This window comes from Rhinolophus sinicus, chromosome 13 (assembly GCF_057876585.1).
Source record: "Rhinolophus sinicus isolate RSI-liver-muscle chromosome 13, RSI-T2T, whole genome shotgun sequence".
NCBI lineage: Eukaryota > Metazoa > Chordata > Mammalia > Chiroptera > Rhinolophidae > Rhinolophus > Rhinolophus sinicus.
In genome coordinates this window covers 19,872,930-19,896,738 of record NC_142513.1, presented here as the reverse complement: position 1 = coordinate 19,896,738, position 23,809 = coordinate 19,872,930, and the positions used below count along the sequence as shown (strand labels likewise).

The window sequence follows — 23,809 nt, the reverse complement described above, 5'->3', positions numbered from 1 at the left end:
TGGAACATCTTAAAATGTAGTTTATAATTACTTCTTCCCCTCTTAAAAACTCCTTAAGACCCCCGTCCTCCAGTTCTAACCCCAGAGGCCAATGCAAACTGCTTTCCTTGACCATCCCCAGGAAGCCCCCCTTCCTATGTCCCCATAAGAGCTGTATACACACTTATCACCCTGTACTATTTTCAGATTTACTTGTTGTCTCACCCAGCACACAGACAGTGAGTGCCAAGAAACACAGTTTCATATAGTTGGTGGTCAGTGCTATTCTGTTCATATTCAGAGGAAGAAACCCTTCTCCCCATGACCACCAAAAGGGACACTCCAGCAGGAAGCAAAGTGTTGCAGAAGGAGCAGTTCACATAGTTAGCTTTGGATTTGAGCCTTGGATCTTCCATTACTGATAAACAGGCCTGTGACAAATCCCTTAAAACTGCCTAAAGTTGTCTCCCCACTTGTAAAATGGCGGCTGGACTAGATCTGCGGTTTTAAAACTGTGTTCTGAGTTTCCATGGAGCTACGTAAGGGTCCCTTACCAGTGGGTATGTTGTCAAGACCTGAAATGAGCAGGTCATTCCCACTTCTTCAACCCGAGCAGCAATCCTTTTATCTATTCACACATTAGGACTGAGCATCAATTTTCGTTTTTAAAAGACTCTGCTGCTAAAAAGATTGAAAACCACTAGGTCCTTCTGCCTGGAATGCTTTTTCATCCACTCTTTGACTTGTTAACTTCTACTCATCATTCAGGCGTCATTTTAAATGTCATCCCTTCAGCGAAGCCCTCCCTGACTGACCCACACCCCCAACTAAATTATGTGCCCCTTTTCTCTCACAGAGCCCTATTATTCCCTCTCATAGCACCTATCCCAATTGTTTTATTAATGATTTGTTTATTGTCTCTCTTCCAAACTCTAAGCCCTATGAAGGAAGGAAACAAATCTGTTATATACAGCAGGTTCAATTAGAGAATAAATGCCATAATTTTATGGATTTACATTTAAGAATAAGCAGGTACTTAACTAAATAATAAACATTATTAATATTAAATAGTACTAGTATTACTATTAAATAGTGTTACGATTAATATTTAATTAGTTACTTCAGTGGTTTCATACCAATGAACCAATGAGGAAACAACTTAATACTTTGAACCAGCCAGACCCATACTTGAATTTCCTCTCCACCATGTACTAACTAGTTCTTTAGACAAGTTCTCTGACTTCTCCAAGTTTCTGATCCCTTATATGGAAAACAGGAATGAAGTAGTTGTAAATATGTGTGAGATAATATATGTAAGTAAATAAAATATAATGTATGTAAAGGACCTAGTAATTATATTTATGATACACATGACTTTAAAATAATTTTTTAAAAATACAAACTGCATTTTACTCCCTCTCCACTTGATCTCGATCATAGGCATAGTCTACTTTTATTTGTTCCATTCCATTTTCTAAAATTAATTTGTGCATTTAGAAGGTACTAGTGTTCCATGACAAATTTTAATAGATGAGTCTCTACAAAAACGTATTAACAACGCCAACATGACTTCCAACCTCACACGTGTCACCGCCCGGGGAAACTTAAGTAGGAGTAAAGCTTTACCACTCTCACCTGACAGACAGACGTAGCCAGGACCCTTCCAATTGCCACAGGAGCCAAGTAGGATCTAAGGCCATTTACTATTTTATAAATATTTATTGATGAAAACTAAGAGTAAGACATGGAACTGAAAGGAAGAAATATCTCATTTTCATCTCTCTCTGAATAAATAATAAAAATTCTCGCCCTCAATAACTTTACCATCCACACAGAAGATTAATACATATATGATAAAATATAAAAATGTTATGTGATGAGTGCTATAACAGAGGTTTCCAAAATACTAAGGGAGCACAGAAGGGAAACTAACTCTGCCTTCGGAGGGAAGGACAGGCTTCAAAGAGGAGATGATATCTGAATTGGATAATGAACGAAAAACAGGAATTTGTCAGGTGAAGAGGAAGGAGGCCTTCTAGGCAGAAGAAAACTTCATGCAGAAGCCTTGATATTTCTATTATATAGTTTTGCTTTTTCGTGCAGAAGGAGGAGTGGTGGTGGTAGTGGTACCTAGAATGGACCAGATAAGGCTGGTAAAGGCGTTATATTTGGTGGGATATAAATGCCATAGTAAGAAGCATACTTTATCCTGAGAACAATGGAGACTATAAGAAGTGTGTATGTGTCTGTGTGTGTACTGATCCGATTTGTACTGAGAAGTATTAATCAATATTAAATATTATTACTGCTAATTGGCACAGGCAGAGAGAAGTTACAGGCCAAAGACCAGTTTTCAGCTCCTGTTGCTTATGACCTAGTGAAATCAATTTAATGGGTGACATCTTGAATTTTTGTTTAAAATGAATTCAAATGGAATAGAAAATATCAGAGATTATCAGACACTGTAAGAGTTTAAGTTTTACAAAACTTTTATATCAGATACGTGTGTGTCCTGGTTCACAACGTAAAATGCATTTGTTACTATGGGTCATGGATAAAAGAAGTTTGAGTTGATGCCTGGTAACTAACCAGATGAAGGGAGTGAGGGAAAAGGCAAGGAGGGCTCCCAGCTTTCTCATGTGGGCGCCTCAATAGATCACAACACCACTGACCAAGGCAGGGAACGGAGGAGGCCTGCTTTTATCAGGTCCCCTGGGGATGGTGGGTAGCCCAGACAGCAACCTCTCTCAACATTTTTTCAGCAGCTACAGTCAATACTAATCTTGTTCAGCAAAGACAAAGGACACGCAGGCATTGCAGCTGCAAGCTCACATGAATATACAGCTGATAAGGCCCCTCTGGAGTGGTCCCAATACACAGAAAAACTTAAGAATTAGAGAAAGCAGACAGGATAAGGAAAAGATCAACACCTCCTCCAGGGAACTAACAGGATGTGAGAAATCCTGCCCCCATTCTAAGAGTCAACAGGGAGCCATCACCCTTGGGAACCCAAGGAAGCTTTCTGGAAAGTCCACTATCAGGATATTCTGTTTATTATTGTTTTCATGGGGGACGGAGACGGTATTCTTCCTACTTTAATGACTACTCTTTAAACCTCACCACCTCTCCCTCTCACTACCACCACCAGGGAGGTATTTAAATCCTTATATATTTCCAGCAAGTCCAGTGAATCCTGTGATGTTGGTTTAGCTCTCCCTTGGTTATCCTCCTTGGACAGAAAAGGGCTAGAACACAGCTTCTGCACAGACCTGGGGTGGATCCATTGCTCCTCCACCTATCCCTGACTAGAGAGAGAGTTCCCATGTTTTCTTGGAGAATCATAGAGCAACTGGGCCCCAAACTACCTTTCTGGGGATCCTTCCCACTAACCTGCCCTCCACAAACCTGCCCCAGGCACTTCAGACAACTGGCTCCCCTCAAATACTCGATGTTCTTCTTTTTTTTTTTTTTTCAACTCCCTCCCCATTCTTTCTTTTATTGTGCTCAAATATACGGAACATAAATTTTGCCATTTAACCATTTTAAGTATACAATTTAGTGGCATTAATTACGTCCACAATGTTATGCAACCATCACCACTATCTATTTTTAAAACTTTTCATCACACCAAACAATTCCTTAACCATTAAGCAATAACGCTCCATCCCCATCTCCTCTCAGCCCGTCATCTACTTTCTGTCTCTATGAATTTGCTAATTCTAGGTACCTCATGTAAGTGGAATGATACAATATTTGTCCTTTTGTGTCTGGCTTATTTCACTTTCCATGTCTTTTATATGATCTGTTTTGCTCCTGATATCCCCTCCATCTAAAATGCCCTCCTTTTCTCTGACAGAAATTCACCCTTCACGGTGCATCTCAAATGTCACCTCTGCTACAGAGCCACTCTGTAGCCAACACTCCCCCCCCACCACCACCACCAAATTTGGATTTAATCCATCTCCTCGTGCATACATAGGATCTACTTGTGCCTTGGGCACAGTACTTTCTTCACTGTCTTCTATTACAGGCAACTGTACTTTATGTCTGTTTTCCACTAGACTAAGTTTCTTGAAGGTGCACATAATGTCATAGCCTTCTCTCCAACATCTACAGTCCTTAAAACACAGTAGGGCCTCAATAAGAATTTGCTGATATAAACTGAAAAGCCACTGCTTCATTTCACCAAAGCCTGCAGATCATGAGAACTAATGGAGGCAGGGTGGAGGGGAGATCAAGGGGAGATCTGAGGCAAACAGGCTCCCTCCTCCCACCTACCTGGTGGTGGAACTCCCCACTCCTCTGAGAAATTAAACCAACCTCAGCAAGAAAGACTCGGCGACACGTTTGGAAATGGTGGCCAACTTGAAAGAACTACAAGTAGTTTCAAGGTTCTCCCAGCTGCTATTAGTCAGGTATTGACCTTGGGATGTGGTCACAGGGATTATATATTTTATTTTGCCATCCACTCCCTCTAACACTCTGATACCTCTAACTATATGGGCAATAAAGAGTCTTTCATACAGGCTCTGAATATTATCTTTGAGCTCCTCTGGGAACAGCCTAGCCTCCTCTCAACCTTCCCACCTTTCCAGTGAGTAATTCTGTGCCACCTCTGCAGTCTTCCCTCTTAAAAAAGTAGTTTTTCTCTTAGTATACCCAGCTTCCCTCCCTGAGGCTTTTCCTACCTTCACCATTCACAAAGAAGGTAGTTTGCCTTCTCAGCTGCCTGACTAAAAGACATGGCACATTTCAAAGAAATAGGTAGAACTAGTAAAGGTTTCAATAGCTGATCCCATAAGCACTACTTACTCAGATTTATTATAGACCTTAGCCATTCTGATTTATAACTGACCATTTTACATCTTATCTCCCTCACTAGATTGTAAGCTTCTTAGAACTGTTGCTAATTCCCAGCAACGGCCCAGGACATAGAGTGCACTCAATATTACCTACCAACTTAGCAAAAAAATAACATAAAATAAACTGCCGCCTTAAGCCCCTTAGCCAATCTCAGTGACTGAGTTCAGAAGAAATATTTCAGAGATGATCAAAACCAAAAAGTCTTTATATAGTATCAGTCCTGTGATGCAAAGCTCAGCTGAACACGGTCTCAAACAAGGGTCCTTTTGACAGGGCAACCATTCCCCACGTTCCTCAGATACTCACTATGGTCAAAGTAGTAAACTTACTTCTCCAGAATTTACTTTCCCAAGACCTGGCAGTTCAATAAATACATTCCCCAGCCCCCACTTCAATGTCTCTCCTATATCCTTCTGACCTTTAATACTGGGTAACATTAGATGAAAAATTAATTTTTTTTGGCTACTTATTTTGCAGCTGAAGAAAAAATATACTGTTTAAGGTGTTAAATATTTTTACATGCAACAAACCTGGCATGAATCTAACCTGTATGCACATTTTAGAGGTACAGGCGTAAATGTCAGTGCTATAATTTGTTATAGGTTTCTGATGACCAGCAATGAAAATGACCACGGATTCTCACAATTCAAACCACTTTTACGTAAATGTGAACTTTCCTAAAACAGCCAAGGGAGAGAACTTTCCATCCAAGCTCATAGAGTTTCTTAGAGATACTGATAGCATTGTTCACTGGGTTAGGTGTTCTTTTGAGAAAATCCTACAAATATTAGCTTCTTTCTGTGACTATGCTTTGACCTTTAATAAAAATTTGCTTCAAGACACCAGTTCCTAAAATCAAAGGAACAGTTTTTAATGCCTGAACAACTGCCATTTCATATAATCAGCCATGCTGAAGGCTATACGTTACAAGTCAGCAGTGTTTAAAAAAAAAATACATTTGGTGACTTCACTTACATTGCTCACTTACCAGACGTGAAGAAGAGTTATAAGAAACCATGAGTTGAATGTATCAGGCATCTCACACCCTAGAAAATAATAATATAGTATAAATGTGTGTGGGTTTAGAGAAGGAATATTGACTATATTTTAAATATTGGTAGGAATGCATTCAACTACAATATATGGCAGTTACAGCGCTCTCTGCTTCTGTTATCAGAGTAGGCCAGGGGGAACCACTGCACAAGGCCACAGATTGAAAGAGCACTGAATGCAGTCAGGCAACCAGCCTTCTAGTTCCAGCCCTGTTATCACCTTGCTGTGCAGCCTTGGGGAAATCAATTCTCTTCTCTGAGCCTCCGTTTTCTCACTTTGAATAATGGCCCAGATGATCTCTATGGTTCCTTCCAACTTCCATGCAAGTCTGTGTTCTTCTCCCTTCCTGGTCTCAAATTCTTCTGGAAAGCTAGGCAGGCACACCTTGCCTGCTCCACTGTCAAGTACAGGCTTTTTCCACTTGAGCCCCACTGAGAAGTCAAAGTTCTTCTAGTCTCCGTTTCCTGTCTTCTTTCTTTAAGGGGACCCAATGTGCTACAAAACATGGGTGTACTGAAAGACTCATCCAAAATAAATGACCAGGAGAAAGAAGGGGGACTGCAGGGAGCTGTGGCTGAATAAGAAAGCAGAACAAAAGGCTGTTCATCACCTCCAGGAATGACAAAACTGGGCAGGACTTCTCCCTTGGCTTAAGATACCAAAAATCAGGTCAGTGCTCAGACATCCAAGCCTCCCAATTCTCACATCTCTAGGAAATGCCTCTGGCTGGATGAGGGGACCCCCACTGAATATATTCTCCTTATTCCATGACAAGGAGAAAAACTGGAGCAAAAGGATAAAGAAAAAAGAGAATCAGTGGGTAGAATCCGTCCTTTGGAGCAATGACTCAAACAATGACGTACACAATGTACTAAATGATAACAAACAGGGGCCATTAGGAGAAAAAACACAGAGCAGGACCCCTGTGAGGTACACTAACACCACCAATAATAATACAGATCTGTCATTCATTATAATAGATGCTCTACATGCACTGGCTCAATGCATGTAAATCCAAACAATCCTACAAAGTGTGTACTGGTGTTATCCCCATTTGACAGGTGAAAAAACTGACTCTTAGAGAGATCAAGACGATTGCCCAAGGTCACACAGCTATGAAATGAGACACGTGGGATTAAATTCAGATCTGCTTGATTCCAGACACTGGTCTTAATTGCTAACTGCCTCTCTAATACTAATATCAGAAAGGAACATTTACGAAGGGCCCATACTTCACACCAGGTCCACTGCTAATCATGTCAATACATTATCTCACTTAACCCTCATTTTAACCCTGAAGGGAGGCCTTATAGTCCTCATTCTAGAGATGAGAAAATGGGCTCAAAAGGCTAAGTTACTTGTGGGCAGCCATTATATTAACAAGCGAGTGGCTGGGCAGGGGTTTAAGTCCAGGTCTGTCACAAAGTGACACCAAAATATTCTGGTGAGCTTCCTGGGAGGTGCCCAGCAGCTGTCAAGTGGACTTCCTCTTGGAGCCCAGCAGCAGGGAGGTGAAGGCTGGCCTGGCTGGCCATACAGCTATTAAGACACATGCCATCTGAGAGTGGGCCAACCACCCTCCACCTAGAACAAGAATAGCCATGAGAAACTCTCAAGCCCGGATCTGAAGTTGGGTCTTTTTTGGATGCTAGAACAAAACATTAAAAAGAAAAGTTTTCTTGGAAGTCTGTCTTTCAATCTGGAAAATGAAATTTGGCTGCTTCTAAAGGACAATCTGTTCAATTGCTACCTCTACATCAAAGCTTCTCAGCAGCCTCCAGGAGCGTTTCCAATTTTCTCAGAGAGGGAATCAGTTCTTGGGCTGAAAGCACAGACAGACAGACAGGCCAGCAGCTGGACTTGGGTCATAGTTTTCCCTTCTGGGGGTCGGTTCAGGGCTGAGGATGGGAAAAGAGCTGGCATATGATTGACTCCCTGTAACCACAGGGGTCAAAATAGAAACCCACAGCGTAAAGCCCTAAAAAACAAGACCACTGAATGTTTGACTGTGAGCAACATAAAAACACAGCAGATTCTTTAGCTCAATGAAATGTGCTTTAACACTTCAAAGTTGAAACCTGCTGTAGTCTTTTGCCATAATCACACTCTTGCTCCAATACACACTCAGTGCATTATTTTCTGAGGTGAGGTACTTTCTTCCTCAGCACCAAGTTGGATAAAATTAAATAATTCATTACTGTTATGGGGAGGCAGTATTAACACAGTTGTTTGTTTAATGCAGGCTCTGGGGTCAGACTGCCTGATTCAAAACTGACTACCTCTCACTCGCTACATGACTCTGAATAAAGTTACTTAGCCTCTCGGTGCCTCAGTTTTCTTCTCTATAAAAATGGGGAAAACAAGAGAACCTACCTTATAGGATTTTTGTGAGGATTAAATAAGGCCTATAAAATGTTTAGCAAAATGGTTAGTATTTAATAGGTACTCATAAATATTCACTATTATTTTTCAGTGAGTTCTTTAAACACTGGGGTTTAAATTATCTTTAAAAAACTCACAAATTATTTAAGACTGTGTCAATAACATGATGAACTTCAATCACTGACTCAGAACTTACTCATTAAAGAACCTCCTCTCAAAGTATTGTCTCTTAAGGGCTAACAACCAAGCAGTCTGTAGACAACAGTATGGAATTAGACACAACCTTGACTGATTGGCCACCTCTGATCCAAAGTGCTCTTCATGACAGAACTGCTCTCCAAAAGACTAGTTAGCAAACCGCTGTGTGCTCATGTATACACAGCAGTGGGCTGCTAAGGTATCTCACCAGTCAGAATCCCTAATATCCAGCTCTCAGGATCAAGACCTTTGAACACTTTGGCTCTGAGATAATAGTCTACTTTAGCATTTTCTGGGGGCCTGTCCAGGAGGCTGTAGGCATATTGTTTACTCACAGACTGCGAGTAAACAATGCATTCTTATACAATCAATCTTCATGAAACAGGCCTCACTTTTGTTGGAGTGAGGATGACACTGGCAAGCTACCGTTATCCTTTTTAAAAATTACTGAACTCTCGGGACTCTAAAATACCAAAATCCAAGGGACCAATGGCCACTTTAATGGTGTAATCTTGGGAAGCAATATATATATTCTCTTCTTTTACCCTAAACCTGTCTGGCCTACTCTTTAGAACCTAAGATGCAAAAAAGTCAATCTCATTATTTTATAGATATTCTTTATCTGCCTCCAAATGATACTTTCCAGATTAGCTCCCCTTTTTATTCACTAGCCACAGTTTGGAACCACTTTGGTTTGATTTTAAAATGTAATCTATCCACAAATGACAAAGATGGACCAGAATGGAGCATAATATACAAATGAACATTCTATGGGTCTAAAAGGCAATTCTCAAACTGAGTCTTAGAAAACCTGGCGTAAGAGTGGTATCACTGAAAAATGTACGGCCTCCATAGTTAGCTATTTCAAAGAGCAAAGATAGGACAAAGCTCATTGAGATGTACTCCTTAATATATAATAAACATCAGTTTACTATACTAACAGGGCACCTCATAGGTAGTTCTCGTTTAAGTATAATAAATTACAAAAATATTAAGATGGACTACAACTTCTAGTTTGAAGCTATATTCACTCACAAACAATATGTTATAGTGGAAAAATTCCTACATTTTAAACCAGGTGACATAGGATCGAGACTTGACTAAGCACCTTTGAGCAAGTCTTTAGCCTCTTTAAGTTTCAATTGCTTCTCAAAACAAAACAAAACAAAAAAGGAAATAAGAATATAAGCCTTGCCTATCCCACAAGGTTTTTTAACTCCTAAATGAGAAAAATGTAAAAGCATACCACGTAAATATAAATTTTTAGTATATAATGGTAATAATTTTTATGAACTTTTATTTTTATAAGTAGATTACAACAGATTATAAATTGAAACATGATAAATTAATTTAAATATGTAATAGTCTCATTCGATACTAGAATATTAACTCAAGAATCTGCAACATTAAGGACTGGCTTTGGAGATAGCTTCCAAAATAATCATAATACTTTTCTGAGTTATTTATTGAATCAACCATTAAAGATATCTGAGGATGAGGTTTTAAACATATCTGATGAAAAATACTTGAAAAATCCAGCCTCTAATATTAAAAGCTTCTTCATCATGTAGAGAAAAAATATTTTCTCCTTTCAGACTAATTTTTCCTAAAATGAGAAATTGTTAGCGATTAAAAAGCAGGAAAGTTTTCTTTCTTTACTATGAATAAATAGGAAATGGAAGGTAGATACTAAATTAGTATTACAACTGAGTATGGTGTTTTAAGTTTCTAATATAATATCAATTGGCTGAAATAGTAAAATAAACAAAATTTGCATTTGGTTTTAAAAAACCAAAATAGTTATTAAATCATCAAAACTGCATCTAGCTTTCTTCATTGTTGTTAACATAGTTATATATAAATATTTGCTGTCTGTGAAAAATACCAAGTTATTTTGGTATTTGTTTGGTGTTTGTTGCTTTGAGGATAATGGCTGTTACCAAAGACATGCATAGCACACATTTCTTTCCAAAATCTGTGGAACTGGAAATGGCTTAAACTTTCCCAATGGCTTTACAAGCATCTGCTTTAATTAACTTTGTTTATAACTACAACAGTTTACAGCATCAAAATGAATACTGTATTGATACAATCAAAGGCTAGTAGTGGTAGTCTAAACTAGTAAATCCCTTTTGGAAAGCAAATTATCAGTGGGCTATAAATAATAAAAGTGTATGTGCCTTTTGACCCAATAGTCCTTGAACAGAAAGAAGAAATATACTGAGGCACATTCCAGGATTAACTAAAACAATTAACAACTAGAAATAAAAGAGGACCGATTGGCAAAAAGTTGACATCAAAATGCTAAGCAAAACATCCAGAATGTAAAACAGGATTCTGTTTGCACGAGTATTCTTTTACACAAACGTGCATGTGTGGACAAGGGGGATGATAATGTCAAAAGTGCTAGATATATTTTTAGGTTTTTTTCAAACTTGTTAAAATGTTTTATTTATAGGGCTCTTTTAGTCTTTGTTTATTCTATTAAAAGAGAAAAATAAGCAGCTTTTATTATGCACTTTGTGAAGGAAAAATGATTTTACTAGTGACTTTAAAAAAAATCTATCCTATTAATACTCAATCATAAAAATGAAAAGTAGATTTCTTTTCCTTTTCAGAACTATCAAAAACAGTAACTTACTTAGAAAGAATTCCTCGAAGTCAGTTTTCTTCACACAGTTAGTATACATGCGCAGGGCCGCAATCTTAATCTTCTAGACAAAGAAAATAAAACCAAACTCAAGACATGACCGAGTGGATGGATGTTCTATTGCCATTAGACATATGTCACAGAACTTTATGTTTCTTTAACTAGAAGGAAGGGTCCAAACCTGTCTCTAGGCAATTTAATAGCTAAACCAACATAGATATTTCTTTCTACTTTTAAAGCTAGTCATTCATACAGACTTCACACAAGTTTCACATTTCAGGACTTCAGCATGAAAATGTCAAAAGGTTTTTCCAATATTTAAATAAAACCTCTTCTTTAGTTCAAGCCCATTTCACCACATGTGAACCTCTAAACCACTGAACAGCATCATCCACATTAGCTCTTTATAATCTGAAACCCTTTATATTAAAAAATTACTCATTCCTCTGACCAAAATCAAACAAACAAAAACCTTAATCCTTCAATCTTTCTTCAGAGGTACAATTTTCTATTCCATAAGTCTTTTTTTCCCTTAGGAAAGATGTCATTTTTTTCTATATTTCCCTAGTTTTATAATTAGCTGATTAACAGAAGACCATATTTATAAGAGTTTCCAATGAATATAAAATACAGTAGAAGGACTGACCTTTAACTATTTTCCAAAGCAATAAGAATTCTCTTGGAATCTTGATATGAGTGGTGGTTTTAATTTATTCACTGAGCTATATACTTAAGATTTGTATGTTTTACTATATGTACATTATGCCTCAATGAAAATAAATCTAAAAATAAAAACTAAGTTCTTTTAAAAGTTGAACTGTAGGGCTGGCCCGGTGGCTCAGGCGGTTGGAGCTCGGTGCTCCCAACTCCGAAGGCTGCCGGTTTGATTCCCACATGGGCTAGTGGGCTCTCAACCACGAGGCTGCCAGTTTGATTCCTTGACTCCCGCAAGGGATGGTGGGCAGCGCCCCCTGCAACTAACAATGGCAACTGGACCTGGAGCTGAGCTGCGCCCTCCACAACTAAGACTGAAGGGACAACAACTTGACTTGGAAAAAAGTCCTGGAACACGTTGTTCCCCAATAAAGTTCTGTTCCCCTTCCCCAATAAAAAAATCTTAAAAGAAAAAAAAAAAAGTTGAACTGTAGGTCTGAAGACCAACTCAGTGCTAAGTGAACAGGTATTTCCAAGAACTTTCAAAATATTCCCTTAAGGATACAATTAAATAAACTAGTACATCAACAAAAGGCTTGTAGAAGCTTGTTTCTTCTTAAAATGACAGAGAAAATTATAAAGTCAAATATGCACAGACTAAAAAGAAATATGCACAGTCTGAGAATGACATAGCAACTGAAGAAAACTAATCTAGAATTTTAATAGAGGTATGGTTCTAAGGTTCAAAGTCACCAAAGGTATTTATTATAGCCAATACTCCCTGGGGTACCAAAAAATGTATACACATGGCTTGTATTCATCTTTTGTTATCGGTATATATTGAGTATTACAATTTTAATACAGTTTTTTCCTTTCTTACAGTATGTATACATTTTTGAGGCACCTTCTGTATATAATGTTCAGATTTCTCTATACTCTCTAGAGTCTGATGGGTAGAAATACCCATAATAAATTAAGGAAGAATTATGTTTATGATTATAATTAAGATTTTTTTATTTGCTAATTTGAGGCCTGTGATGATTTCAAGGTTTTTGTCTAAAGCTCATATAGGGGAAAATAGAACATGTTAACAAGTGGAAATCAGATATACCTATATGGGGAGTAAATCAGCATTAGAAGCCTACAATTAAACAAAATCCATGATAAGACACTAGAACAAAAAGGGCAAATTAAGCCTAAAAGCAAGCAGAAAGTATGATATAATAAAGACTAACAGCAGAAATAAAATTGAAGATAGAAAAATAATATAGAAAATTAAAGAAGTCAAAGCTAGTTCTTGAAATATCAATAAAATTGGTAAAATTTTAGTCACACTGATAAAGAAAAAAACAAAAAACAGAGAAGATACAAATTACCAATATCAGGAATGAGAGAGGACATCACTAGAACTCCTGAAGATAGGATAATAAGGGAATATTATGGAAAACCTTAGGCCAATAAATTTGATTACCTAGATGAAATGGATAAATTCCTAGAAAGCCACAAACTACCAAAACTCACTAAAAATAAAAAAATAACATGAATAGTCCTATATCTATTAAAGAAATTCGATTTGTGGTTAAAAACCTTCCCACAAAGAAAACTCTAGTCTCAATGGCATCACTACAGAATTCCAAACATCTAAGGAAATGATAGCAAATCTACAAACTCTTCCAAAAAACAAGAGAAAAGAATACTTCCCAGCTCATTCTATGAGACCAACATTACTCTGATAATTAAACCAAAGTCATCAGAAGAAAACAAAACTAGAGCCTTCATAAACATAAATTCAAAAATCCTTAACAAAACATTAACAAATCAAATCCATCAATATTTAAAAAAGACAATTATCATGATCAAGTGGGATTTATCCCAGGAATATAGAGTTGATTTAACGTTTGCAAATCAATATATCAGTAGGCTGAAAAACAAGCCTATTTAACTTTGTTAACACCTGCAGGTTCTTGGAAGTATGTGATACAACACATTTTGGGAACCACTGGTCTGTACAATCATCAAACTGATGATATCCTAATGATATCATTATCCTAATCCTTTGGCCTTTGACAGACCTATCCTTGTGACAGGGGGTTAGGACATATGCTAGCTCTTCACTTCATTTGACAATTTACTGAGTACCTAACTCAGTGCCAGGCATTGATTTGGATGCTGGGAATAGAGCTGTACACAAAGCAGTCAAAAACTCCTGCTTTCATGGAGCTTATGGCCTAGTTCAACTATAGATACATTTATCATTTTAAATACAATTCCTAATGGCCTATTTCTTGATTTGTTTTTAACTCTGCAGTTTCCTTCAGATTCTTAGTTGGAGAGTCCTCTAGATTCATTAATTAATCACCCCACCTGGGAAAGGCAGACTTGCCTCCAAGGCCCAAATCTTTCCTTGAGAAGGAGGTTTTGCCCCACAACATGTTCATGAAGAAAGCATTCATTACAAATAATGAAGACGTCACCAGATTGGCCAGTATTATTTATACAGTGCTCATATTGGGGCAATCAGGAGCATTTTATAGTTCCTCACTTTTCCTACAGCGAAGCCAAGCCTTTAGTGAGCCATTTTCCTGGACAAATGTCTAAAGGAAGTCCCTTAAGACCATCACACAGGGACTGGAAATAACAACCTGAGGAGAGAACCTCTTCAAGATTCACATGCTAATATAAGTTAAGGAGGTAGGTGGAATAAATTTCCCTCCAGTCAATACATACAAATTGTTCTGGTCCTCAGATGACTTCGTGTTTATTTCATTCTAACTTTGGAAGACTTCACCGGTCTACCTGACTAAAACAGAAGCACCTAAGACAACTTTTGGAAATGAAAATCAGCTCTCCCACTAACTGATACATTTTGTACCATCCCACAAGATGAAAAACAAATCTAGGAAAAGGCTTGCACTAAGGGAAAGGGCTCTGAAGTCATCTGAACCTTCTATTCTGTACTGGAATTCCTTCTACAGCATTCTTGATTCATGGTCAACCATCTGGGCTTCAAACAAGTCCGATGACCCTGTGAGGCTGCCTCTCCTACTGAAGGACAATTCTTAGATTGTTGTTTATTGAACTTAAATCTGCCTCATGTAACATTCACTAAACATCACCTGCCCACTGGAATACTTCATATTAAGTATCTTCATTTTGTTTTTCACATTTGCCCCTCAAATACCTGAGAAGAGCCATGTCTTCTCTTTTCCAGGCTGAGTATACCTATTTCCTTCACCTATTCTTCATTCAACATGGTTTGTGGTTTCTAAGGCCTTCACAAGGCTCAGTGCCCACTCCTGAATGCATTCCCGTTCATCAGTATCCTTCAGAACTGGAACAATTTTTTTTTGCTTAATGCTAATCTGGAAACTGCCTATTCTATGACATGTGGCTGAATCTAGTAAGTGTTGTCCTCGTCTCACCTGACACTGCTATATAAAGATAATGACAAAGAATGCTTATTTCAGAATAGTCAAATAGGTAAGGAAAAGCTACTCTTAAATTCCTAGATATGAATCTAAAAGAAAAATGGAACGCCACATGAAAACATTACAGAAAAAGATGGAGGAAAGACGGTTGATACTGCTAATGTGGACAGACAAGTAAGTAGTCATTTTACTCCCTAATCAAAGACACGTAAAAAAACACAAAACTCAAAGAATCTTGCCAGTGCAATCCAAAACAAATGTATAGCCATAGATTTCTGAATCAGCATTTGCGTAAAAGGGCTCACAACCTTTCAAAATGGAAAGCTCTACCTATATTTTCCCACATAAATTATACCAAAATGTCATATTCTGATGTTTTGAAGTCATGAATTTAAAAATGAAGGTTATAGAAAGTAGACATGGCCACATCACGAAAGATTTTTTAAACGCAAATATTAGAGACTTAGTTAAGGTCACAAGGGAATTAAGAAAAATCAGAGGCTAACTTAAGCTAAAACGTGAAGAAATTTTGTGGTGATTTAATAGTCTTCCAAATGGTAGCCAACTTTCCCTCTGGAATCATAAAAAAACAGACTAGCAAAAGCATACAGAAGCAACCAAGTGGAAGAAGCAACCAAGTGGAACCCAACCATCAAATTACTAAAACCGATTTTTTTTCTCTTTTCCTTCTTTCTGCTCTCATTTCCCTTTCCTTTAATTTCTAATTTTCAAGCAAAACACTTATTTTAAGTTTTTAAACCCAAATGTGATCATCACAGCCATTTTTTAATAGAGGAAAAGATTGTGGTGAATAACATTACCAAACACACCAATAATTATCAATTGTCAAAGAATTACGATGTAGGAAAGATAACTTTAATAAACACAACTAACATTTCTTTTATGATTAAGAAGGCACTTCATAACTCTTAACGTCTCAAGAATATCATTATTATCTAGTATGTTATTTTCTATACTTTTCATAGCCCCTTAAAAACAAAATGTTTGTGGAATCACTGTTCGCGTTTCAGAATTTATGTAAAAGGGAGATTATAGAGAGAAGCCTACGTTCGCTACAGTGAGAATTGTTAGGAAGACAACCAGACATTATAAGAAGAAATTAAAAGTAGACGTCTAATAAAATCGAAATTATAATTTGAATCCAATTTGTTAAAATGGTATAAATGGCATTATTTGGTCATTTTGGGCAGAGCTATGACATTTTCTAGAAAAGTCTTCCCTACTGCTTTGTGTTGGCTTGCTTTAATATATAACTTATGACTGATTAGGCTTATCCAACCTTCTAGCAACCTTAAAAGGCACTTATACCATAATGGTAGAGAGAAATTCGTAGTACTAGGTGATAACTGGAATGAAAAACACTAAATGGCCAACGTTTTATTTAATTGGTTAGAGCCATTGGTTAAAAAAAACACACGTCTGGGGCAGTATGCACCTGATGCAGAGAGGACATTCATTCAGTTATAACAACTACTATGTAACAGTAGTTATATGCTAGGCCAAGAGTTGACTAGAAATGATACAGCTAGCAAATTTCCCACTATAATAAGTCAATACAATGATCGAGTAAAAATTACTTATGAATAGAGATTCATCAGACAGTAATGTTTCCTTAAGAACACTGTCCGTCACATCTGACCTGTCTAATTCCTTAGAACTCATCTACATGGCATATCATGTAGCATGGGCCTGGAAAGCCCAGTCTTACTGGCTTGCTTGCTTCTGAGATATCTGAGGAATCAGAGAGAGTACTTCAGCCTCACATGTTGTATAGATATGTGTAGATCTGACTTAGAAAGGAGAGCAGGGGGCAACAACACATTTTGAAGCTTTCAAAATAATGTATGAATTTCACAAAAGCAAAGCAGAAGCTTTAAAAAACACCTTCTATGAGGAGCAGAAAACACAAAGCCCAAACAGAAAAATGAGAAGAACTTAAAAGACTTTACCCATTTACTGTATTTCAAAGGTCCTGTGAATCCCATGGCTTCTATTATCTTCGTGAAGGCACCAACCTTCTCAACAGGCTGTGGAGAATCCTTGGTGGTAGAAAGCTATTTAACCAAAAAGAAGGGGGCCAAAATTAGTTGCAAAAAAGATTTTTTTTTTTAAAGAAGACTTTTGTTTCTCATTAGGTCTAAGGGCATTTTTATTGCTTAGAATTTTTTTCACCTCAAATTTCTAATTCTCATGTTTTTCTGGTCATCTCATCATTCAGTGCAAACACATATGCATCTCTATCTAATAGATGTCCTCCAAATTTCAGAACAAGACATACCCCCCTCAATGACCATATATGCCTATGAACCCACGTTTAGGAAATGATAGATTTGGGGTATCAGAATAAAAGTTCTATGAAAAAGAGTACTTTTTAAAGAAAATCTTGACCCTCATTTCCCAAAGAACAATTCTGAGAAGAGGAATATTCTATGTTTATTTATAGAACAGGAAAAGGAAAGAAAAATACTGTCTGATAGCAGTCGAATACTCACTGGATAAATGTTTTTGGACTCTCAAATTTTTTAGTATAACAAATTTTATTAATAACTATAGAAGACACGAGTCTTGCAGTTTGCAAATAAACTCCAAGGAAAACTCTGTTCTAATGCTAAGCCTCTCCAAATGAAGGCAGGCTATAGAACCAATAATTCTTCAAAAGTTATATATCACTTTATGTTTAACATGTAAAAAAATTCATAAGGACTTCTTTCTCTAAAGTATTTTTCAGGCAAGACAGTACAATGGAAGAAATACAGGACATGGGATCAGAAGCCTTTGGTTCAAATATTCAGTTGGTCTGTCACTTCCATCCTTGTGACCTTGAGTTAGTCATTTCACTTCCCTGAGCCTCACCTTCTGCGCTGGATAAAATTCCTTGCCTCATCCCACTAACAATTTTGCTGAGATTCAAATAAGAACTCCTGTGTGAAAGTACTCTATAAACATAGAAAGCACTAATATTCTCACCTTATTTGTGGTGTGATACTTCCTACTCAGCTGCATGTCTATTCCAGGAATCTGTTCTGATCCACCACATGCTAGGGACTGGCTCATCTGAGGCCACTTGGGGATTTAAAAAACAAAAACAAACAAAAAAAACAGAGGTAAATTAACACTGAGCATTCACTTAGAGGGTGCATCTAACCTAAGCCGAGCTGCTTCAAAGTAGACTATAGACGCTTGCTTAACCCAATTCCTGGTGATCTGATCACCAAGAGGATCCAAGATTGACACCTAGAATGTTGTTGGGTTAGGCACTCAGTAAATATCTGGGGAATACGTGAATTGATAAAAGGATTTGGCCCTGGAAACCTGGAACTAAATAAACCTGAGTCAACTAGAATTGCAATAAGTACCTATTTAAACATTGGCAACAGTGCAATATATGGGGGGGCGGGGGAAAACCAAAGACTTTAACATCAGTCAATTTTAAGTTTAAAACTTGCTTCTGTCACTTACAAGCTAGGCGGCCAAGGACAAGTTACTGAACCTCAGTTGTAATGATGGATTAAAGGAAATAATACAGTAATCCCTCATTATCTGTGGTTTCACTTTCAGAGGTTCCAGTTAACCGCGGTCAATACAGTCTAAAAATATTAAGTGAAGGGCCGGCCCAGTGGCTCAGGCAGTTGGAGCTCTGTGCTCCTAACTCTGAAGGCTGCCAGTTCGATTCCCACATGGGCCAGTGGGCTCTCAACCACAAGGTTGCCAGTTCAAGTCCTCGAGTCCCGCAAGGGATGATGGGCTCCACCCCCTGCAACTAAGATTAAACACGGCACCTTGAGCTGAGCTGCCTCCTGGATGGCTCAGTTGTTGGTTGGAGCGTGGGCTCTCAACCACAAGGTTGCCAGTTCAATTCCACGACTCCCGCAAGGGATGGTGGGCTGTGCCCCCTGCAACTAAAATTGAACATGGCACCATGAGCTGAGCTGCCGCTGAGCTCCCGGATGGCTCAGTTGGTTGGAGTACGTCCTCTCAACCACAAGGTTGCTGGTTCGACTCCCACAAGGGATGGTGGGCTGTGCCCCCTGCAACCAGCAACGGCAACTGGACCTGGAGCTGAGCTGCGCCCTCCACAACTAAGAACAACTTGAAGCTGACAGAACCCTCCACAACTAAGATTGAAAGGACAACAACTTGACCTGGAGAAAAGTCCTGAAAGTGCACACTGTTCCCCAATAAAGTCCTGTTCCCCTTCCCCAATAAAAATCTTAAAAAAAAAAAAAAAATGTACAAGAATGTTCATAGTGGCACTATTAATAAAAGCCCAACCTGGAAACAATTCAAATATCCATCAACAGAAGAATGGATACATGAATCACAGTATATCCATATAACAATACTATACGACAATGAAAATGAATAAACTATTACTACACAGAGCAACATGGGTGAATTTCTAAAACAAAGTTCAACGAATGCAGATAAACACAAGAGAGTACATCCCACAGGTATAAAAGGCAAAACCACTCTATGGTGTTCAAAGTGAAGACAATGGTTAACCTTGGTTGGGGCAGTAACTAGAAGAGGATCAAGGAGCCTTCTGGAGTTCTACTTCTTGATTTAGATGCTGGTTATGTTCAATTTGTAGTAATTCACTGAGCTGTATGCTTACGATGCATGCCTTTTTCTGAATTTTATTATATTTAGTAAAATGTACAAAAATGCTCAAAGATGTGGAATAGGCAGTGTAAACAACAGAAATTTAGAGCCAGAAAAGAATGACCTAGAGTCATCAGAAAACACTTTATAGAGAAGCCTTAAGAAGTGGGCAGGAGAGAGAAAGTGAGTGAGAAGGCAGAGGTAAGGAAGCATAGTGTAATGAAAAGAGAAAAATACTGAGTCAGAAGACATGGGCTGAAGCACTAGCTCTTCCTATCTCATAAATTTGTTCGGAGAACCAAATAAAATAACGTATGTGAAAAAGATGTCTAAACTATAATGCATAATATAAATGTAAAGACCCGTTCCAGACAACTCCAATAATAAGGTCTTTTGCAGGCAGCCCCTTGTTAAAAGGAATATAAGGTTTCTGCCCTTATTTTTCACTTCCAAAAAGGTTCTGAAAGTGAAGAGACTTTGAAGGAGGGAGAGAGGAGGGATGAAAGGAGGGAAGGAAGGGGAAGGGGAAGGGGGAAGGGAAGGACTCAAGCAATTCTTGGATACCACGGGTATGTTTGGTCCTTTTAGCAAAACTGTAAGGTCCATTCCACAGTCTATCTTATATTTCTTTTATTTCCTAACCCAATGCTCAACACCATTCTGGGCATGGAATTAACACTCAATAAAAACTAGGTGGATTGTTGTTTTTTTGTGTGTGTGTTTTGTTTTTTTTTTAAATAGAAGGACAATCTGGAGAAGGTCCAGAAAAGAACCACAGGAATGATCAAAGAGATGAATAAAAGGTCTTAGTGGAAAGGTTAAAATGAACTAAGGCTGTTTAGCTTGGAGAAAGACAAAATGAAGAACTAAGGAGTAACTTAGAATAACACTTGAGCTGGAAGAAATCTCAGAGATCTAAGTCCAACCTTTTCATTTCACAGATGAGGAAACTAAGACCCAGAAAGAGGCTGAAACTTAACGATAGTTTTAGCACCAACCTTTTTTTTTTAAGTTTCAATTTATACAGTGAGGAGAAAATTTACCCAAGTAGCACGAACATAAATAGCAAAAAAAATACTAGGTACAACTTATTGAAAATCTTCTATATGCCCAGCACCTATATGCTTAGTGTTTTACTTACATTTATCTCACAACAACCTTACAAAATAGATGCTATTCTTTTCCCATTTTAGAAATGATGACACTAAGGTTTAAAAAAGTAAACTTCATTAAGGGGTAGAACATATATTCAGCACTATCTTCCTCATCCTATATCAAGCAGCTTTCAAAAACCTATGTAGAGTTTAATAACACAGACTCATACACACTTAACAACCAGATCTTGATTTCTAAATATTCTAAATACCATTCTCCAAGAAAAGGAACCAGGGCTCCTTGGAGAAATTGTTGAAACTCGGGCTAGAGCAAAGAAAATACAATATGAACCTGAAATATCTTGTGGTGCCAGGAAATAAGGAAATGTTCAAAAAATGATGAAGGCGTGATGAAAGGAACTTGAAGGAGTTCCCAATATCCAAAGCTGGAACAATTTGATCAACAAAATAAATAATGAGAATAATGGATTATAATTCATAGAAGAAAATAAATATCCATGAGCTCCTTCTAATATAATTGAATAAATAAATAAATGGGGAAGAAGTGACAGCTCTTTCTTACAGTAGAATTTAATCAACAATGTAGTAAGGATAGAAGTAGAAAATCACCATTAAGCAAATACACAGTGATCAGTCAAGAACCATCAATACCATTACCACACGATGTAGCAATCCCTCTTCTGGGTATCTATCCAAAAGAATTTAAAGCAGGATCCTGAAGAGATACTGGCACACTTATGTTCACTGCAGCATTATTCACAATAGCCAAGATGTGGAAGTAACCCAAATGTCCATCAACAGATGAATGGCTAAAGAAAATGTGGTATTGCATATAATGGAATATTAGGAAGGCTTAAAAAAGAAGGAAACCCTGTTATATGGTATAATGTGGCTAAGCCTCAAGGACATCATGCTAAGCAAAAAAGTCACAAAAGGACAAATAATGTATGATTACACTCTTACATACTATGGAATGTAGTCAAAATCACAGAAACAGAAAGTAAAAAGATGGCAGCCAAGGGCTGGAGGGGGTAATGGACCCGTATAACGGGTATAGAGTTTCAGTTTTGAAAAATGAAAGAGTTCTAGAGAGCTGTTGTACAATAATGTGAATATACTTTCCACTACTGAACTGTACACTTAAAAATAGTAATGGTGGCCGGCCCGGTGGCTCAGGAGGTTAGAGCTCCATGCACCTAACTCCGAAGGCTGCCAGTTCGATTCCCACATGGGCCAGTGGGCTCTCAACCACAAGGTTGTGCCAGTTCAATCCCTCGAGTCCCACAAGGGGTGGTGGGCTCCACCCCCTGCAACTAAGATTGAACACCGCACCTTGAGCTGAGCTGCCTCCCGGAGGGCTCAGTTGGTTGGAATGTGTCCTCTCAACCACAAGGTTGCTGGTTTGACTCCCGCAAGGGATGGTGGGCTGTGCCCCCTGTAACTAGAAAACGGCAACTGGACCTGGAGCTGAGCTGCGCCCTCCACAACTAAGATTGAAAGGACAACAACTTGACTTGGAAAAAAAAAAAAGGCCCGGAAGTACACACTGTTCCCCAATAAAGTCCTGTTCCCCTTCCCCAATAAAATCTTAAAAAAAAAAAAATGAGAAAATGCCACTAAAAAAAAAAAAATAGTAATGGTGGTAACTTTAATGTTATGTGTTTTTTACAACAATTTTAAAGTGAATTAATATTATATGTCATTTTAAAAAAAGAACCGATTGATGTTAAAAGTAGTGAGCAAAAGTATGATGAGAAACAATATTTGCATAGTCTCAAAGTATCTTCTCACAAGATACTTACTAATCACAAAGGAAAAGAACAACTTCATAGCTGGAGAACCTGACAGGCACCAATGTAATAACCAACTGATCAAAGATAACACCACCAGCAATAAGACATATTGGCATCATGTATCCTCTGATCTGATGCACCAGAAAGGAACATCACATTTGTCAAAGATACATAACTTCAATCTAATTACAAGAAAATATTAGACAAACCCAAATTGAGAGACCAAAAAAGGACATTAGGGGAAAAAACTAGTAAAGCTAGGAAAAGGTGTGCAGATTAGTTAACAGTATTATATCAGTGTTAATTTCTTGGTTTCAATAATTGCACTATGATTATATATGATGTTAACGTTAGAGGAAGTAAATGAAGGGTATATGGGAACTCTACTATTTTTACAACTTTTCTGTAAGTTTAAATGATTTCAAAATAAATTTTTTTTAAAAAGTTGATTCATTAAAGTATGACAGAACTTCAAGAGGTTATGTAGGAAAGACGGATGAAAGTACAAAGTCCCTAGCTTTTTGAAAATAATAGAATTATAGCCTTTGACACTACCTTAGAGATCATCTGATACTACCACTCAATCATTGAAGGACCCCTCTATTACATGCCCTAACATACAGCCTTCCAACCACTGCCTGAAATTGACAAGTAAATTCGACATTTACTATGTCAAAATGCAGCCCACACATTCCATTACACCACAATTCTAACTAACACAAAGTTCTTCCTCATTCTGAACCAAATTTGCCTCTCTGTCAGACATGTCCCTGAGGCTGTCATTCTGAGACAAAGGTTTCCAACCAGGGGTTCTCAAAGATGGGAATATGTGCCAGTGAGGTACAGTCATTAAATAATGACAAATGTCCAGTTTACTACACTGGCTAAAATTACATCTTGTCAGCATGAAATAAACTACCCTAGTTATTCACATGAATGTTTTGCTATAACACTGTCCCCAAGCCTAATACAATACTTGGTACATATTAGGTACTCCAGAAATGTTTATTGATTCAAAGAACGAGACACAAGTCAGAGATTCATATAATGAGTCCCCCCCCCATCATCTAT

The 23,809-nt window shown here is 37.8% G+C and overlaps 1 protein-coding gene across 1 annotated transcript in view; it reads right to left on the bottom strand.

Moving 5' to 3' along the window:
- Positions 1-23,809, bottom strand: part of UQCC1 (ubiquinol-cytochrome c reductase complex assembly factor 1) — a 90,582-nt gene that overhangs the window by 52,940 nt on the left and 13,833 nt on the right. Inside the window, exons 3-6 of the mRNA XM_019733379.3 lie at positions 18,196-18,291; positions 17,178-17,282; positions 11,117-11,189; positions 5,831-5,888 (exon numbers count right to left, since the gene is read on the bottom strand). Coding sequence (XP_019588938.3) covers positions 5,831-5,888; positions 11,117-11,189; positions 17,178-17,282; positions 18,196-18,291 — 332 coding nt within the window. The remainder of the gene's footprint in view (positions 1-5,830; positions 5,889-11,116; positions 11,190-17,177; positions 17,283-18,195; positions 18,292-23,809) is intronic.